The sequence below is a fragment of the Botryllus schlosseri genome, chromosome 2 (assembly GCF_051294905.1).
Source record: "Botryllus schlosseri isolate E-star chromosome 2, Bs_hap1, whole genome shotgun sequence".
NCBI classification, from domain to species: Eukaryota; Metazoa; Chordata; class Ascidiacea; order Stolidobranchia; family Styelidae; genus Botryllus; species Botryllus schlosseri.
Genome location: NC_137237.1, coordinates 24,562,105 through 24,581,990, shown reverse-complemented (window position 1 = coordinate 24,581,990; position 19,886 = coordinate 24,562,105). Strand labels below are relative to the sequence as shown.

Sequence of the window (19,886 nt, the reverse complement as noted above, 5' to 3'; positions counted from 1 at the left end):
AAAGTCAACTTTTTTGCAACCTAGATTTCGTTTTATTGTAGATCAGGGGCGGCCAACCCGTGGCCCGCGAGAAGGTTTTGAGTGAGCCGCGAGGTAATTTTCGAAATCAGTAATATTATCAAAAGTGGATTGCCCAGATTGTGAACTTGCAAGTCCAACCAAAAATTTGATTAGTCTGGCCGCAACACTTGGGATGTGACGACTAAAATATCAATGCCGACGCACTGGCAGATCCATGGGCCAGTCACATTTTTGGTCGATCTTCGTACATTAGCCTACAATAGAGCGGAATATTCTGCAGATTTAGCTAAAGTCTAAATTTTCTTCACGCTTTCCGCAATATGTTGTCACTCGATTTCTCACTTTTAATATTGTTACCCCCTCCTGAAAATGACAAAACGCCTAATGTACTAGATTGAGTCTAACTATATTCGCAATTACGAGAGAAAGTCTCGTCCAACATTGAACCTTGCGTTAACGCTCGCAGAGTGTTGGGATCAAGTCACTACCTTCGAGTCACGAGTCATCTCGAGTCATTGCACATTTTGACTCGAGTCAAGTCAAGTCAATCGATTTTTGGAGGTGACTCGAGTCAAGTCAAGTCACTCGATTTTTGGAGGTGACTCGAGTCAAGTCGAGTCAAGTCAAGTCACGAGTCAAGTCACGATTCAAGTCAAATTGAGCTTTCGAAGTATGAGTGATGACGCAAAGTCATTACATTTTGCTAACTGGGTGATTGACAAATTAATTGGCCATTTATCTTGAATCAAATAACGAATATAAAGTTAAATATACATGCAAAAAGGTGTTGCGTCGCTCACACACACATAGAACTGCTAATAAAATACGCGAGTAACTATATATCTACATTCTACATGCTACAGTCTGATTTTATCAGCCAATATAGAGTATCGAATATGATGCCTCGATAAGTTGAACAAATTGATGTGCTACAATAGGCACTACCCCTCTACACATCCGTGAGAATATACGGGCATAAACTATATTCGTTCGATTTAACTCATATAAGAGTGTTGGTAACGGTGAGCACTGCGCAATGTAAGCACTGAGTCGTCTAAGAAACATCGATACTACTGCTACTACATCGTAAGCAGTGATCGCGTCGTTAGCGGTCAATTTATTTGTGATGTAACAATCGAGGATCAGTGAAACGTACAATCAGTGAATGACTGATTGCTCTCATAGGTCACACCGACGCATCGCGGACAACTCGAACATACATAAGGTAAGGGTGATTCAATCGACACCGTTTACTTAATGACTTGAAATTGACTCGTTAATTTTGCTCCGAGTCACGAGTCAATCCACATTTCTGAAGCGCCGAGTCAAGTCAAGTCAAGTCATTTTTGCAAAGTGACTCGAGTCAAGTCAAGTCATACGAAAAAGGTGACTCGAGTCTGACTCGAGTCAAGTCATGACTCGAGTCATCCCAACACTGGCAGAAAGACTGTCGACGATGAAACCTAGGCACAAAATGATTTCGATATCGATATGTCCATAGGCGCCGAATAGTCCCGTCCTTGCAAACTGAGCTCAGCCATACACAGCAGTAAGTAAGTAACAATATTAACACTTTAGCTGCCAAGGCCTATTATGGAAATTGCCAGTAAACGCCAGCGAACAATGAATTTTCGACTAGTTGGATATTTGGATGGAATCGGGCGTGCTGATAAGTGCAAACCTTGCGCAACTTATGAAAAAAAATTTTTTTTTCAACATCAAGGAATTATAAAAATAATTCAAATTTTTTGCTGCTCATTTTATGAAAAGCCACCTAGTGGTCAAACCAAAAAAAGGTTGACCTATTGTATGCAAATGTGATTTAAAAAAAATACTTCCGGCAGCGAAAATGGGGGTTTATGACAACAAGCCTATTCAGTAGCCTCGGATACGGCCGTAATCCGGGGATAAAACCAATTCCGGACTTTACTGTACTCATTTCAAAAATATCCTAAATATAGGATCGCTGGCAGTTTATGGGATTGAGTAAAATCCTATATTTAGGATTGTTGGCAGTCAAAGTGTTAATGACCTATGATATTTGAAAAATTTTCGCGCTTGGCGCGGCTTGGCGCGTCAATTGCATGTGGTCCTTTAACCGAAAAGGTTGGCCACCCCTGTTGTAAATGTTTGAACTGTCGGTGATCCTATCATTTGACATTTTACAGCTTGTAGCCTACTTTAGAGGCTTACTGTCGTATACGGCCCATTATCTGCTCATTGGGAATCATAAACGGTCAAATGAAACAAATAGGTTGACATGGATTTATAGTAGAGACCTAGGCCTACAGTCTCTATAGTGTTATGCTCAACGTACCCCAATATCCTAACTGAAGCAAGGCTGCTTGGGCATTGGTTCTTATATCAGGAAGAGCATGATAAAAAATAGTGATGTAGTGTAGACGACATTGTTAGAATGAATCAACTTGGTGTGTCACCAGCAGTGTACGCACTACTTCAGTGTTGCCAGCCATCAACTCCTGCTGTTGAACGGCCTTTCTGTATTCTTGGCAAGCTACTTAGTAAGGATTGACAGGCACTTTCTATCCGAGAATGTAGAAAAGCATCTTTCGTTGTACTATTACAAATTTTAATTTATTCTACCATAATGCGTGGTGTAACTACCGGAATTCTTCTTACCTCCAGATTTCATGTAAAAATTTGTCAGTTTTTAAGTCAAGAAGTTTTTTCAGGCCAGACTATACTTCGTTAGGACAGCCGACAGACAGTTCCGACCATAAATGAAGAGAAGTAGTACAATTCAAACATTACGTGCGAAAAGACCTAATTTGCATACAGGAGGTCAAAATTTTGTCAAAATTAAGTACTAGAGCGGGTCTATTGCATAGTTACCCGTTTACACGTCCGAAAAGTTTTGTGATTTGTATAAAGTGTACTCTTTGCCGGATCCCAAAATATGGTAACCCTATTAAGTAACATTTGAGAATGTTGCTTCGATCTATAAAATGGTCGGAATTAGAGGATTTAAACAAACTCTCCCCCAGTAGTATTTGTTTCCCCGATTCCGACTCCAAGGAATGTAAAAAATTCCATGAAGAGAAAATTTCACGAAATTCAGACGCCACGGTTCTGGCTTAAATCAATGTGTTATGAGGTTGAATGCGAACAACAGCTCCGAATACCGCGTATGCGATGGGACGCTGCTGCACTTCAAATGAACTGCATTAATGAAAAGGATCTTACCATTTGGAACATTGTAAAGTCTGATATCCCCTCTGCCCGAATCATCGTAGGCTGTTATGTCTTGGTATTTCCTATACGGATAACCTGGATCGTTCTCAAAATCAGTGGAGCAAAAGCCCAACACACATTTAGGCACAAAGCAAATGATGCATAGCAAAATGCACTTCTCTACCGAAAGCGGCATCGCTGAAATTATTTACTGCTTGATAACGTCGTCGCTAGCTATTGGGCCGATCAACGGCAATGCTGTTAGGAGGAAACGTGACGGGATTATTCAAGGTTAATTCTTTTTGAGAATTGAGACACGGCCTATAAACGATGAGTTGTTAGATTGTAAAAATATGCTTGCTGTCGACATGAAGGTCGGGTGGTCTAAAAGAAAGCTTGCAAAAGGTCCCGACCCCGGGAGCTACCATGGAGCTATCACGGTATTCCATGCTCAACTTTATACTTTCCACTGTGTCGCACACTGAAATGCCTGTGGCGAGATAGCGTAGTGGAATAATCCACAGCTGCAACTAGGGTTGAATTTAAAACAAACGGTGTTTTAAACAAAGGCCTTAAAAAAACAAAATAGTGTTTTTTTAAGTTGTAAAATTATGCCATAATTGTGTCAGTACTTTACGAATTTCTTGTTTTATGAGCCTACGGACAATTACCTCCCGATATAGCCGACGTATATCGATATGGATTGGTTGACACCCGACACAAAATAGTCTGTTCAACAGCAATAGTACAGATATTTCGTCAAAGGAGCTATATTGACCCTATATTTTCTATTGTCAATGTCAATTCACTATGACGTCATAATTGACTATTCATGACGGCATGGCCTAAAAAACAAAACAACAAAAAACTATAAAAAACATGTTTTAAACAAGGGCCTTGTTTTAAACATTTTTGTTTCAAATTGATTTTTGAATAACGCGAAACAATAACTTCATATTGTTAATTTATTCGCTAAAAGCTTTTCGACTAACTCTCATCAGTAGCGAACGTTAGTGATGGGGTGAATCAAATTCGAAATGTAACATTTCGAATTTGATTCACCCCATCACTAACGTTCGCTACTGATGAGAGTTAGTCGAAAAGCTTTTAGCGAATAAATTAACAATATGAAGTTATTGTTTCGCGTTATTCTGAAGTTCTGTACCACAAATCACTTGTTCAAATTGATTTTTGTTTTAAATGCAACGCTAGCTGCAACGCCAATGGGTTGCGGGTTCGAGTTCGAACCGATGTGGACTCCAAAGTCACTACCTAAGTGTTATATTAATGGGCTCCTCCTCGCCATATCATGCGTGTAAGCGGTGTCTTATAAAAATCCTAGAAGAGGGTCGCTCTACAAGTCGACAGCTACGGAATAAAATTGGCCAGGTGTAAATGAGCATAGTATAGTCGACAAATACCACAAATATCACAAACAACAATGCTCAAATGCCGGGCCATCGGCATGATTTATAGTGCTTAAAGGGGCACTGCACTCAAAAAATGATGTGGTCTCAAATTGAAGAGCAGAACGAAAAAAAAATTTTGGCCGCAGCCGTTTTCTTCAGAACGCCACCGTAATGGAGCTGCAATTTATTGAAATTTCCAGAGTTGCAGCAGTCGCGGCTCCGGATAGTCTCTTAACCCGTTACATGGCACGATGACTTCATCGTCGCACTTGCTCGACGCGATTACGCAGTCACGCAGAGGACGAGCTTCAGATAGTTGTCAGCCGATGTTCTGAAGCAAATATGTCTAACAAATATCATGTGTCTGTATCTTCCGCAAGACCACTACTCCAAAGGTTGTGCACTGTGCAGTCAATAATACATCTTGAAAATGACAGCTGTATCTGCATCAATATACAACTGTAACGGCATCTCAGTATCATTCAACTGGCAAATACTATAGAGTCGTGACAAGCTCCAGACACAAATCCTCCTGACCTAACACCGTACGTTGAGCGCCGCCTTGGTGTGCAAGACATGAGTCATTCATAACATCGACTGACAACTATCTAAAGTTCGTCCTCTGCGTAATCGCGTCGAGCAAGTGCGACGATGAAGTCATCGTGCCATGTAACGGGTTAAGAGATTATCCGGAGCCGCGACTGCTGCAACTCTGGAAATTTCCATAAATTGCAGCTCCATTACGGTGGCGTTCTGAAGAAAACGGCTGCGGCCAAATTTTTTTTTTCGTTCTGCTCTTCAATTTGAGACCACATCATTTTTTGAGTGCAGTGCCCCTTTAAACATCGCAGCAGTTTCGACTGCAGAAAATATGGCGCACTCGACGAATCCTATGAGTGAATTTCGATTTCGTGTCACCATGATGTCACGAATATTCAATTTTGACGTAGCAGATCGATTGAACTCGAAAGGCTATCCGGAGATTACAATTGAAATTTGGTCCAATATGGCTCTTTGACTTTAATAGTTCTCGACCCCTGCTTTATACTATAGGTAGTCAAGATAGCTTATTCAGTAATGCAATTTTTTCGGTTTATATCGCATAAGTTTTGCGTTGGGCCAGGAAACGGTCAGCTGCTCTGCTAGCAGACTATATCTATCCTTTTCAGTGCCGTTGCCACGACTATGCCTGCCTGTTCTATTTTTCTAATGATCTTAATGTTGTAATATTTTTCGACTAGACAGCACGGCAGGATCAATATCTATCACTTTTGATGATGCGCTATGCACCTTTTGGCAGTTGGGAATAAGAATACCAAGACGTCTAGCGTTCATCATATACTGCCCGACATTGATTGTAAGCGAAATCTAAGTTGCTGACCTGTTTAGTGAGTCGATGTAGGCCCAGGGCAATGACTGCATAATTAGCCGTAGGCTACAAATTCATATAGGCCTAAATTCATAACCATCGAAGCAGTTTTAAAGCAAAATAGATGGTGCAATTATTTGTAATTTTTGGAAATTTGCTAAGTTTCTCCACAAGTCATTCGACAAAATGTTTCAAGTCGAATGCGAAGATTGCAGGATGACGACACGTGACAACTGACAACTCTATCTTCAATTCACATTCTACTGATACCATGCGAGACTAGGACTAGGATCAGATAACATCTTGCGTTTCTGAGATCGGACAACACCTGCATTCAGTTTTCTACAGTTGCTCGTGATCGCTCTGTTTTGCCAGGGTGTCAATACCAACTTGGGTTGCGCGCTGGATTCAAAAATTTTGATTAGCTCGCTGGCCGGACCAGTCAAATGATTCCAAAATGTTTCCTCAAAATCCATACCCTAGATTTGTGTTTGAATACTTCTGTTTTATCAAGCATATTACATATTGCATTGGTTAGCGGATCATAGGGGCTCTATTCTAGAATCACCTTTATTCACAAACATCGGAATTAGCAAAAATACGACGATTGGCCGGCGGTGTCTGACGGATTGGCTGTGGCCCGCGGTGTCATCAATGACTAGGAAATTGGCCCCTGAGCATATATTAGAGTTGGAGATCCTGTTCTAGACAGAGGTGGTCAAATTAGTCGAGAGAGCTACTCAAGTAGAAGTAGCGGAGCTAAAGTCTACTCAAGTACGAGAAGCAGTAGTCCTTTTAAAAGCAACCTGAAACTACTTCAAGTAGAAGTAGAAATAGCGACGCTCCAATCTACTCAATTAAGAAAGTAAGTAGTTGTGAGAAGCGGTCGTAAATACGCTCTGATGGGCTGCCAAAGGCCGAAAAATGAGCCCTTCGGACGGTACAGAGAGGTGGGTTCGTGCTGCTACATACTAAGAAGTACAAAGTTTCTTCACATAAAAATTCGACCGTAGTCTATCATTGAATGCAAATGATAATTTTGCTTTGGAACAACGGCTCTTAACTTTTGTTTACCACAGAGCTCTATTTCAGATAATGTCATGGAATGTTGCCTTCTGCCGTTATTATAATGCCCGTATGTATAGTTGAGGCGAAAAGCAATGCGGAGTTGTATCAGATACTGCATTTAGATTTTTCCAGCGCAACACATGTAAGCTGCTGCGTCAGATATCAATAAATTTACTTGCTATATATCTGTTAATTTCATGTTCTTCCACCACATCGTAAAGTTCATTTATTATCTTCTGGCTATTTGGCGATATGTCTAGCACAGAGCTTTAAACACGAAAACAAGATTCAGGCTTTTCCGGTGTACCACAAAGCGTGTGCAGAATTTTTTTGCCTCTCAAATGTTTCATTAATCACAAAAAAGTATTAGCCACTCAATTTATCCAGCAGTTTTCGATTGTCTGCTTCACTCAATTCAAATACTTTTTGGCGACAGGCTGATTCAGAGGTCACAGTTTTCCCAAATCTACAAACAGCTTTCTAATTGATGGACGTTTTATTTTTAATAATGGCCAATCCTACAGTTTGCCTTCGTTCAATCTGAAATTGCATTACTTTCTTAGCGCTTAATTGCTTGACCGCTTAACTTGGTAGCTTGTATTTAAAGTAGGCTATACCAGGGATTTCTAGATACCCCTGAAGTATACAACGATATGACTCAAAAATACGACTATATACCTTAAAAAACTGATTTATGACCTAACCAGGAAAATATGACTTTATAAATTTCCTAAGATACCTAATAGGGATGCGGTTTTTGCTGCGTTAAAATTGATTTCACGACTTACAGATGCGTAGAAAAAATATGACTTTAAAATGACCCTAGTTATCATTATAAGATTTATCGGTAGAGCTAATAAAAGCGTTGTCTTCAAAGATTTAGAAGCACACAGTTATTCATCTTGAGCTATACGTTCATACCGAACGGTAAGATTATTCATGAGTTTTTGGAGGGTGAGCGTCGGGCGGTAGGCCTACACTTGTAATCACTGACTTCGTTGAAGAATGATGTTATTTCGTAACCTCCGGAAAACGTTGTGGTCACCTAAAAGATCGCTCACACGTACCACACCCAAATAAAAGCGCACGATTCTCAATTTTATTTATTCACGGGACGCAGTATTTATTGCCTCTTCTCGTCGCATTCATAACGCGGGACTCCGGTTGCAAGGAAATGGCCATTCCGCGCGATCTTCGGCCAAGGTTCTCGACAACCAAAAAACTACCGAAAGAGATATTGCCACGAAGAAAATCTTTTATGAATAAATGAAAAAACACGAATAAAAACACACAGCACTGTGGTAAAATTAGATGAAAAAAATAAGGCCATTATAATTACAATTTAGCGGTAGCTTCAGATCAGAGTCGAAACATCGTTTTTTGAACTCACATGAAGGTGAACTGTACCGAAATCAGTAATTTCATACATTGACACCAATAAATGAATTTTACACAAGACTGGTAGAATAGTGTTAAAGAAAACGGGGCGAGCTGGAGGGGTTCTGATGCGGTTCCTCTGAAATCAGTGCGACAATAGCATTTGACTTACACCACTGAGCAATGCTTCAATTGGCTCTCCTGACTCCTGAGTCCTGATCGTACGTTCCTGCTAAAATCATATTTCCACACTAGCATCTCATGATACTTCGAGGGGATTCCATTCGACAGATAACATTACACAATATTCGAGCCCCGAAAACCTTTTATTTCCAGATGACATACATTGAGGGTTATTTCTCAACATCGACGGGGGCACAGATCTACAATGTCAAAATTGAAGGGCACGTATAGTCTTGCATACCAAAACCTAAGTCATCAATGCTCAAATTACCAGACCATGACAAATGTACAGGACAGGAGAATCTTTTTTTTTTTAATTTTCTTTTTCAATCTACATTGTGTGTACCAATGAAACATAATCGTAGCTGAGCAATTGTTTTCATGTACTTGGTTTGACGTTGCACCTATGGCTTGGACCGTAGCATTCCTAAGCCATCTACAACAGGTATCCTCGGGCAGCACATCAAGGACTACCTCGTTCATTTGTAAGTCATCCGGTCCCCCAGCAACACCAGGTTCAGGAGATTTTGCTTCATTTTTTTGTCCAGGGAACAACAACCATTTTCATCGCCACTGTGTCCACGCTATTTACCTGAAAACAAATACCCATATCAAAGACACGATAGGGACAGGTGTGCAGTTAAGAGCCTAAGGTGGGAGGGCCAAGTAATGTTGTTGCAACAAGAACTGATTTCTTTTGTTTGGACAACGCTGTTATGCAAGTAGTTCATATGCAGATAGGTGTCTCTATGTTGCCCCTCCAGTGTTACACATGCTTGCTATTATGATGCCTGCTCAGTGCTAAGACACCATTTCCTGATTCTGATATTCATACCTATGCAGGCACAAACTGTGTTCATCCCAACATGCAGTTCTGGTAGGAGTAACAGAAATCAACATTTTCAAAACTTCAAAATATAGCTGTACCCACTATACAACACAGGCACAATATTCGCCGGTCATGGGGAGAGGATTCAACAGCTTGCGCACTAAATATGTTGCTCGCTTAAACCCTTTCTCAGCCCCGATTATTCAAAATTTTGTGCCGGTGAGGTTATATTTTGTGATGTGATTGTCGATATACAATGTTCTTTCCAATTCTCTACTAGTTGCTGATGATTACCTATGATGAGTGTCAGCCGAAAATATTTGGGTTTATTTCAACATGAATATACTACTACAAAAGATGATTTCGAAAATATGATTTGAAAACCTATTCGAGTCAATACCAGTGGTTTGCAGTGCTTCCATATAATTAAGTTATCGCAAAAAGACATGGGAGACAATGCAAAAAATTGTGTTTCTACTGCATTGCTGGTAGGATTCCATTCGAAAGCGCACAGTTGATTGTAGACTGGATCTGACCGATGTGGATGCCAAACTGGGCCTTAACAAACCTATGAATAACTTGGTTATTGCTTGTAGTTAGCTGGAAGCTGTTTAGAGCTGCCGCTTATTCGTGCCAGCCGGGTGACTTGGCTACAATAATATTGGCAACATGACCAATTGGCCCAGATATATTTACCGTAATTCCTATGTCATGTTCTTTCCATGATTCCGGGTCGGAAGATGTAATTGGATAGTCTGGCAATTTCAGCGCCGATTCCGGAACCACCAGCTTGTGATACTATGAAAGAGAACATTGAAGTGGTTACAAAAGACATACGTCCAGATTTTGATTTATGTAATTATGAGCATCTCGAGTGGTCATGAACACAGATTTCAACTGTTGAAAGCACAGTATAAATGACAAACGGCCGAGGCAGTCACTAATTCAGTCAGAGATGACCGAGCTCAGGCCAACCTCGAGGAGCAATGTGGTCTGATAAGCTGCAGTTAATTATGCCAAGTATAGCATGAAGGCACTAATCATAAAAGTTGGTTGAACCAAATCGAAAAACCCCTGGGGATTAGGCGGAACCCAAAATATGAACAGCTGCTCTAAAGGTATGGGCACTCATACAGTCCTTGGATAAAAACTGTTTGATTTTTGCATTCTAAACTCTTTCATGTGTACTTGTTCCAATCAATATTATTATTTCGAAATCGAATACATATGCAGTGCAACAGGTCCATTCCATGCCGATGATCTTTTTCAACATAGGGACGAATGCATCTACCGACAAACGCATAATTGCAGTCAATGAATATTCTGGGACGTCTATAACTGAATATTTTGATCACACCACCATCAGTAGTGTGATATCCAGACACAAATGTAGCAAAATTTCTAATTGTAAACGAATGAACCAGTCAGTTTACAACATCTCAACAAATAAACTTGTCCGATACTTGTGATATGAATCATATGATGGTGAAATGAGGTACCAAAAGCATGAAAAGCATTAAATTTATCAGGAATACAGCAAAAGACTTGCCCTCAAGAAAGCACGAGCTGCCATTCCCGGCGTGAGGGTCCATTCAACATCTTCACGCATAGCGCAAGTCAGATACTCTCGGGTACGCAGCCACAGCAACATTCTTCTGCCGCTGATGGTCTGCCCGGATTTCTTAGTCTGAAAAAAGACTGCATTTTGAAATAAGCAATCATCGATATACCATATCTTCCGTACAAAGCTGCTCGCGATTTCAGCCAAATTCTCTGGTGACGCATAGGCGGCCTCAAAATTCTTAATAAGTTGTCGTCCAACTTCAGTTTCGACGGATAGCACTTCGCCAGCAACGCCATGTTCTGCGAGAAACATACATCAGTAGATGCCAGGACGAGCACCTCAAGCCAATAATTAGGTACATTAATTGGATGTAAAATCGTTTAAATGGTGATCTAGGCCTACTAGATCACGTGTGCGTAACCTTTTTGCTATTCACTGCCACATTTCGACAACTCTATGGCACTGTTGATGCCTAGTGACAAATACAAAAGGATCACTAACTAAATGGACAGTGTCCATGTCTAAATTGACTAATTATACCACCCCACCCTACCTTACGTGGGACATTTGCAAATTGCACAACACTTTATCATTCCTCGACCAAAAATGGCCTTTCTTGGGCAAAAATGCGCCTTGTGACACATTCTAGCATCGGCATTTGTGAGCATTACCTGAATGGGAATCTAAATTATGTTGTATACAATGCGAACAAGAATTCATCAACTTTGACTATTTTCTTTGTCAGATTCACCATTTTCGATTTATCTGATTTGCTTTTTTATTTTCTGAAGGATATCCCTAATCTTCCAAAACAACCCATGTTTTAGAATTCAACAATTGTAAACACCGAATGGGTCAGATCAAAGACTTGCTTGTAAAATCGGTGTTCACGGCTTCACTGCCAGTCACTTGGCACCCCCGGATTGCATGGAGAGGAAAAATACTTGCTCTGACTCCATAACCTTTCGGTTAATTCACATCTGCAGATGTTGTCACAGCCTTTCCTGCATTTCTGATAGGACTTAGCCAGTAGACCAGTGGTTCCCAACCTTTTTCGTCTTGTGGCCCACTTGGCCTATATTTGAGCTAATATTCCCCCCCCCCCCCCCGTCCCCTATGAAAAAGTTGCCTGGGACTAAAGAAAGGCGCTTTTTAGCGCTCAACCATTTGTTGACTGAGCAATTACTGGCCAAACATATTCAGATATGTCCGAACTATGTCGAATGCGGACCGCACTACACTTTGGTAAAGTACAGCCAAATTTGACTTGTGCATTTTTACCGATCGGGTGGCCGCGGACGAAAAACAAATCACCAAGTCCGCTTGCTATGGCCTTGAGTCGTGTCGATGAATTTGATGTTTTTCACGTTAGCTCATATGTTGGCTTGAAAAGGTAGTGGCCTTGTGCTGAATTCGGCTGGACTTTTTCCTGCTTATAGTAGAAATTTGGTAGAGAGGCTGTCGCGGGCCCAACGAAATCGTCTCGCGTGCCTCACTTTACCAGGGGGTGTAATATCCACGGAAGGCATTTAAGTATACACCCAGCTTAAAATCCACTAAAGAAACATACAATTGTAAAGAACTAATTTCTATTTGAGAGTTCTGCCATAAAAATCTAAAAACCTTGTGAACCCAGTATGTTTGTTTTGAGGTGTTCATGGTGTGCGTTGACTACTATGGGCATTTACACCATTCCAATTTCATTAATTTTTTTACCGTACCTGCCGACTTGTAGCACGGCCCTATTCTAGGCTTTCATGAGACACCGCTTACACAGATGAGATGGCAAGGAGGAGCCTAGATAAACCCCAAACACTTATGCAGGAATTCTGGAGTCGACCTCGGTCGGACTCGAACCCACAACCTATTGGTGTTGCAGCTGTGGATTATAGCACTACGCTATCTCACCACACAATGTGAATCCAGAGTATATTCCGATACAACGCCAAAGCCAGATTCCCCCCTAAAAAGTTCAAAATTCCCCCCAAGGGGGGAATTCCCCCCGGTTGGGAACCACTGCAGTAGACTATTTCCTTCCAGTGAAACGAAGGAATTGCTAATGTATTTTCTTCGTTGTTAATAGGTTGTAAATGACTTGCAAGCCATTACGGTAGTAGTGTTTAGAAATAACTAAAAACACGATAAGCCTTATTTCACTGTAAGTGAAAACACAACTTTTAATGCGAGTTTTTGGGCCACGGAACATCATTATAGCCTATATATTAATATTCTAGGAACAAATAACAGAGCTGTGTACAGCGCAGCTACATATAGAATGATTAATACAAGAAGTGCAAGAACAAACCCAAAGAATCTTTTGTGAGAATTATTTCCAGCTCCGTTGGTCCCGTTTCAATTGATACCACCCTATAGATATGATTCTTCTTCTCCAATTTGGCTGCGTAAAGAGGACCATCTGGTAATTCGTAATCTCTTTCAAAGATGAGCGTTTTCTAAATACAAAATAGCGCAGATTGATTCACCATGTGATCTCGCGCATCTTATTATTCATCTACTATGGTCGGTCATCCTAACTCAGTAGTGACAGCAGGTCCACTTGTCTCACAATCTGCAAGTCAAATTCCCATCATCGGCTGCCGCATCAAAACCCAGCCTCAGGTCAGCACCAGCACCACTAAACTCGATCACATGGGCTGAGAATTGATAGTAATTTACGTGCAACTAACAATATTACGGACAAAATTCATTCATGAATTTGAAGAAAATAAAGTACACATTGATTAATTTAAAACAGCATTTTTGAATACCGGTATATCACTCAAAAATACACTGTTCTGAATGTCATTGAAATGATTTTCCCTCATTCGATTGAAATGCACTTTTTATTGTGTCACTGAAATGAACTGTCACTGAGTTGATATACCCACATTACCTTATTAAATGTGTTTTAATGTTATGTTATGTGAGATCTTGGAAGAAAGCAGTTATGTGTATGATGACTTGCAACTTGTACAAAATACAGAAACAATTTTCGACTCTCTAAAAAATTAATATGATTGTCAAACCTTTTTTACCATGCAACATTCACACGACATCAAACGAACACTTGAAACAATATTAGTTCCGAATCATACCTGACATGATGAACAGTGAAGTTGTCTTGAAGGTAAACTTCTACATCCAATGATATTGCCAAGCCCACGAAATGCTCTTAATGCTAACATGTTAAAAATACGCAGCTTCATATAAAAAGTGAAGACAATTAAAATGTTAAAATACAATAATTGAGTTTGAAGAGACTAATCGAACTGAGCACACATCAATACAAATTATTATAGAGCAATGTCAGTGTTGCGAGTTAACGATGCATCATAAATATATTTGAGAAACTTTTACTCAATAACACCAGTCATTGCTCACTGTACATAATAAGTGGGAAAGGGTAGCCTACTTCAATCTTAGCATTTGAACCAACCTCTGTAGTTATACACCGATGTCGAAACAACCCACAACAGCATAAACAAGGTAGCAAGCATAGCCTATTTATTCGATTCTTACCGACAGAACTTCAATTGTTATAAATGTTAGGAGCTCAATTTATGCATTACCAGATCCCTTCATAACAATAGAAATTGAATCAGGTCAAGAAGAGACAGATTGCACTACTGTAATTAGAAAATGAAGATATTCAGGAGCATGTAACATCAGCTGCTAAAAATCAGGTGGACTTTGCACCAATTTAACAGTGACCTTGACAAATCCATATACAAAATGAAATGGATCAGTGACATAGTTCATCTACAGGAGGAACCGATAATCCACGACAAAAGGCCATCAGCCTAAGCATGTGTAGCCTACACTTGAAAAAAGAGTCATCATTGATCTTGAAATTCATTTCAGCACAGAATGATTTGAATTTAATTTATATATCCATTCCATATCCAAAAAGAGACAGCACTTCATATTTAAAATATATTCTTTTATTTCTCACACACTTTTAATCTTGCCTAAACAGGAGGAATATGAAAAACTTCGTACATGAAAAACTTCGTACAAACGAAAGGTGAACAATTACAATTCCACAGTCTGCATAACGTCTCGTCAAACACGCACCGAAGCAATCAAGCAACTACTGGTGATAAGTGCTGGCAGTTGCCAAAACTAATGCATAGACGAATGCAACGTTAAAGTGCACAACTTAATTTCTGTCACACTGTCATCCTTGATACAGGGCACCGTGTAAGAAATGTCATGTCATAATAGCTAGTATCTAGATGAGGTAAATTTAACCCACATCACATATAGCAGTTGATTGAAATCAATTATTCGACTAAATGTATTACTGATATCGCTCACAGCAGAGCATGAGGGCAGGTGAACTCTAGCTCTAACATTATTCTTTCCTTCTGTCATTTAACCTCAATATTGTTTTCATATATTCGTAAACAGTGAAGGCAATTGCTTGTTGAGGTATTACTCGAATATAATTAATACTCAACCCACGATACAGTCCTCTCCTTATGCCGTCGGCTTGATAGACTGCTTTCCAAGTCGACCATATACCTCTGTATTGTTCAGGATTAGGCAAAACAGCAGCTAATTGCATTCTCCGTCTTGCAACATCACAGGGAAAAGATACCGTCTGACTAATAGCACCCGCAAAGCCTCCTATTACCATGGCAGCCCAGTGCTGTAGAACAAGGACGTTGTCGTTGTACGGATCTTGTTTTCCTAAATACGCAGGAAAAAGCTCCAGACCTGTTTGCTTCAAACTTTCAAACGAATAGAAAGAAAGTCCTGCATACGGCACCATTCCCATCAGAGTAGGTGCAATGCCACGGTAAAATCCTCTTACTCCTTCAGTGGAATAAATACTCTTGAAAGCATGGCTTATACCAGTATATCGATGCTCTCCCGTGATCTGGAAAGCTAATCTTGATCTCACCATGTCCAATGGGTAAGTGAATAATACAGCAGTCACGCCCGCACTTGATCCTGACAACAAATTATTGAAAAGACGTCGTCCAAACTTATCGTTGTAGAATTTTTTGAAAAACTCGTGAGCAAAAAACTGAGTCGAAGAATAGGGGAAGATTCTCAGCATCATCATACTATTTCCCTTCCATAACGAACGTATTCCTTCTCGTTTCACAATTTGCACCAACGCTGAAAACACACCGTATTGTTTGTAGTATGGGTGCTGTGCCTGGAGTAGAATCTTTACCCGATCTAAGGGCGCGATGGCGGTCTTTGCCACACATCCAGGTATGCCTCCAGCCAGCAACTGCCTTGCATTCTTTGACGTTGCCATATAACAACTCTAGACGGTGGCGGTATTCTTTGGTATATCCGCCGTACCCCACCAATAACTCAACAACGATATCAAGCTAGGAAATCAACGCTACACACGCTACGAAAAGTGAAGCAATAAAACATCACTAGACAGCAGAGATGAGCGGATTTGGAATTTCTATATCCTAATCCAATCCAAATCCGAAACCTCTGATCCTAATCCAAATCCTAATCCAGAACTTTCGTATAGAGAGAGAGAGATATGATATTCTTTTTCGCCTGCACCATCGAGATGCTTTGGCGACGGAGTTGCGATACGGCCCCATGAAGTCATCTAGTCTGCGCCCCCGTTTTTTATTCAAATCCATATCCAATCCTAATCCTATTCTTACTTGAAATTCAGTAAAAAAATGCTAATTCATGTAAGGGGGAAATTGGAAATTTTTCTTTCACAACCAACGATTCTCTTGATTTAAGATAACTTAGCATAGGGCTGCACCTCTCATCTTCATTTGCACCGAGTGAACCATAGTGTAGTGTACTATAAGTACATCAATAACTGATCTGAATAAATTTGTCGCCATTCGCCACACGACATATCAATCTCACAGAAAATCGGTCAATCCAATCCAAATCCTAATCCGTTCAGAAAAAAATCTCTAATTCTAATCCAATCCAAATCCGACAAAATGACACAAATCCTGTTTTTTCAAATCCTAATCCTAATCCATGCTCATCTCTGCCAATGGTTGAGTGACTTTGATCTCTGCTAGACAGCCAGCAGAGAGCAGACCTTCAATAAATAGAATCATTGAAATCAGCAACGGGACCACGGATGTGAAAGGTATTCAAAGTAATATAATCGCGACGTTAAACGATCGTAATGACTTACCCGACTTCAATCTGCTCTCTACATAATCATGATATTGAAAACGTGAAAACTTTCAAATACCTTGGTTGCATGATTCACTATAACGAAACGAATGTGGGGATATCCGAAATCAATAATAGGGTCAGCTCGGCTCATGCAGCTTTCCAAACCTATAAATACCTGCTTCGAAACTTCAGAATTTGGATTGGTACAAGAATAAAATTTTTGAATGCCTTTGTGCGAAGTCGACTCACATATGGCTGCAGTGTATGCTGGTCTCTTTCGGAAAATCAAAGAAGCGTCCTGGAAGTTTGCTACAGACAATTTTTGCGAAAAATGGTACACGGAGGCTACACTCGAAGGGGAACCGATCACGCATTCAAAATTAGCAATCAGAATCTTCATAGAATCTGTCGCACTGAAGACCTTTCAGTATTCATTGATCACCAACAAGCTAAATTTCTTGCACACATAATTCGAAAACCTAATGACAGTGTCGTGAAGTCAATAACGTTTGAAGATGAAAGGAGAACGAAAAAAGGAAGACCCTCCGCAACGCTGATGAGCAATGTCCTCAATCGGAACGACACCGACATCAGGACATTCTCAAAAGCAGCACTTTCAAGGGAAATTTAATTTATAACTTAAATCTTTGATGCTCTCTTTTTTGATGGATACTTCCATCACCTCGGTGATGGTGCTCTAAGTCTGAACGCAGACAGAGCTGGACCTATATATATATATATAATGACCATTGGATCTTTGATTAAGATTGGATTATATCTTTTAACATATATTTGTAACGCTCTGGTTATCGCATTGTTGTATTGTTGTGAACGCTTCATCTGGGCCGCTACATATTATCATGGATAACTAACCTACGGTAGGTCAGTTATTTATAATATTATATACTTACATCAGAGACGTTTACAGCAGTGTAAATCAATCAATCAGTCAGTTTTATTAATATTTTCATCATTTCAAAACATCACAAGACTGCGATACAATGCAAAGATAGGAAGGTGTCGAAACAACTTGGAGTAGCCTTTAAGATCAGACACCCACCTTAGCCTGGGTGAAGTAAAGAAGAGGCATGCACACTGAATGAAAAGTAATGCAGCGAGTATTAGACGCAAGCGACAAAATGAGGCAGAGGGCGAGGGTCGATGTTAGGTCGTGGTCCGGTAATCCTGAAGGATGGCTAGTATTCATTTAGAAGAAATTGCTTGTATTTCAACTTGAATGCGGACGTGCTCGGCTAAGGCTTACGTCACATCAGGTTAAGTAAGTGTCATTATTATCGTTATCGTGACTAGAGAGAGAGAGAGAGAGAGAGATATGATATTCTTTTTCGCCTGCACCTTCGAGATGCTTTGACGACGGAGTTGCGATACGGCCCCATGAGGTCATCTAGTCCGCGCCCCCGTTTTTTTCTCCTCCGTGATTGCTGAGCGCCTAGCAGGATAGCTGCGGATACCATTTTCCGAGTCTTTGGTATGACCCGGCCGGGAATCGAACCCACGACCTACCGCTCGAGAAGCCGGGCGCATAACCATTACACTATCTCGCTAGTCTAAATTAATTTACATGTAGTTATAATGACTGTACTGTACATCGCTATCAAGTTGAACATCGACGTCAGTGTCCTTTGTAGTTTCTAATATGCTATAGTGCTGTACGATGTGTAGTATTTATAGGCTGCAATGCTACATGTTTGAATTGCATCATAAATTGGATAGTAATTGGTATGTATATAGAATATCCGACCAGCTTATGCCAACTCCGATCACTTTTGATCCATCAATACAGGATAGTGTTTAATTATGTCGCTAGCATCTAGATCAGGGGTTCCCAAACTTTTTATGGTCGCGACCCCACCTCTCAATTTGGCGTTCCGGTTACTAAAAAAGGCCAGTGAAGCTGGCGACTATATATGTGCGCAGTGTATGTGCTCGTCAAAAATCAATCAAGTCTTTTTAAGCGATTTCCATCTATATCCAATCGAAGTAGCCTAAGTTAAATAGATAGAAATACAGATAACGATGTATAAGTTATTATTCGACTGCGCCGAGCCTGCATGTGTGTATTATACTGTTAGCGCATCTGCATAGCACTACCGGCACTTAGTTCTCATTGAACGTCATATTGATTTTTATTATACTCTCGACACTTTATAGTCTCTAATATTCTCTTATAATTTTTTCAGATTAACACATTCTATCTGCCCTATTGACTGTCTTCCTGCGCATCTAATGATTGTTATCAGTTATCGCACGGTCATTAAGGAACGTTATTACATAGAAGGCTACGATGGATCAATGACGATGCTTATATCATCAAACACTACCACAAAAGGAGGATAGAATACCGTGGTCATATGAACACTAAAATCCGAGCTATTATTGACCGCTATTTACATGTTTGTAAGCCTCTCATTTCTCATCTATTCAATAAACACACTACTCTCAATATTCATGTGCATTGTGCAGGATTGCATATTGACGAATTAAAAGGAATCTTGTCAATTAATCAACAACTTGCTAGATGCCTGCCAGTTCTGCAAAGCTATCCGGGGCACAGCTGGAGAGATGAAGACGCAGATACCAAAGTCTAAACACAGTAAACATGAAAGATAGCCATGACCATTCATATCCAGCAAATAGGTTGGGTGTCAGTGACAGTTTCAGGTTTTTCAACATCAGACATAGTAATATCCTCGTAAATCAGTGCACGGTCTGTGGCGTTCTGTT

General features: G+C 40.2%; 4 protein-coding genes across 4 annotated transcripts in view; all 4 read right to left on the bottom strand.

Moving 5' to 3' along the window:
- LOC145456839 (multiple inositol polyphosphate phosphatase 1-like) overlaps positions 1–3,510 on the bottom strand; it is a 48,919-nt gene extending 45,409 nt beyond the window's left edge. The window contains exon 1 of the mRNA XM_080334968.1: positions 3,226–3,510. Coding sequence (XP_080191094.1) covers positions 3,226–3,409 — 184 coding nt within the window. The 5' untranslated portion in view covers positions 3,410–3,510. The remainder of the gene's footprint in view (positions 1–3,225) is intronic.
- LOC145456849 (tubulin epsilon chain-like) overlaps positions 1–19,886 on the bottom strand; it is a 297,431-nt gene that overhangs the window by 90,250 nt on the left and 187,295 nt on the right. The window lies entirely within an intron of this gene.
- LOC145434261 (large ribosomal subunit protein bL9m-like) lies at positions 8,744–15,343 on the bottom strand. The gene is made up of 6 exons (XM_080311616.1): positions 14,108–15,343; positions 13,318–13,465; positions 11,193–11,311; positions 10,998–11,135; positions 10,145–10,246; positions 8,744–9,211 (listed from the first exon to the last, which is right to left on the bottom strand). Exons 1-6 carry the CDS (start codon positions 14,216–14,218, stop codon positions 9,152–9,154), a joined length of 678 nt encoding a protein of 225 aa, XP_080167742.1. The 5' UTR covers positions 14,219–15,343; the 3' UTR covers positions 8,744–9,151.
- On the bottom strand, positions 14,213–16,430 carry LOC145434260 (mitochondrial coenzyme A transporter SLC25A16-like). Its single transcript, XM_080311615.1, has one exon. It carries the CDS (start codon positions 16,282–16,284, stop codon positions 15,367–15,369), a length of 918 nt encoding a protein of 305 aa, XP_080167741.1. The 5' UTR covers positions 16,285–16,430; the 3' UTR covers positions 14,213–15,366.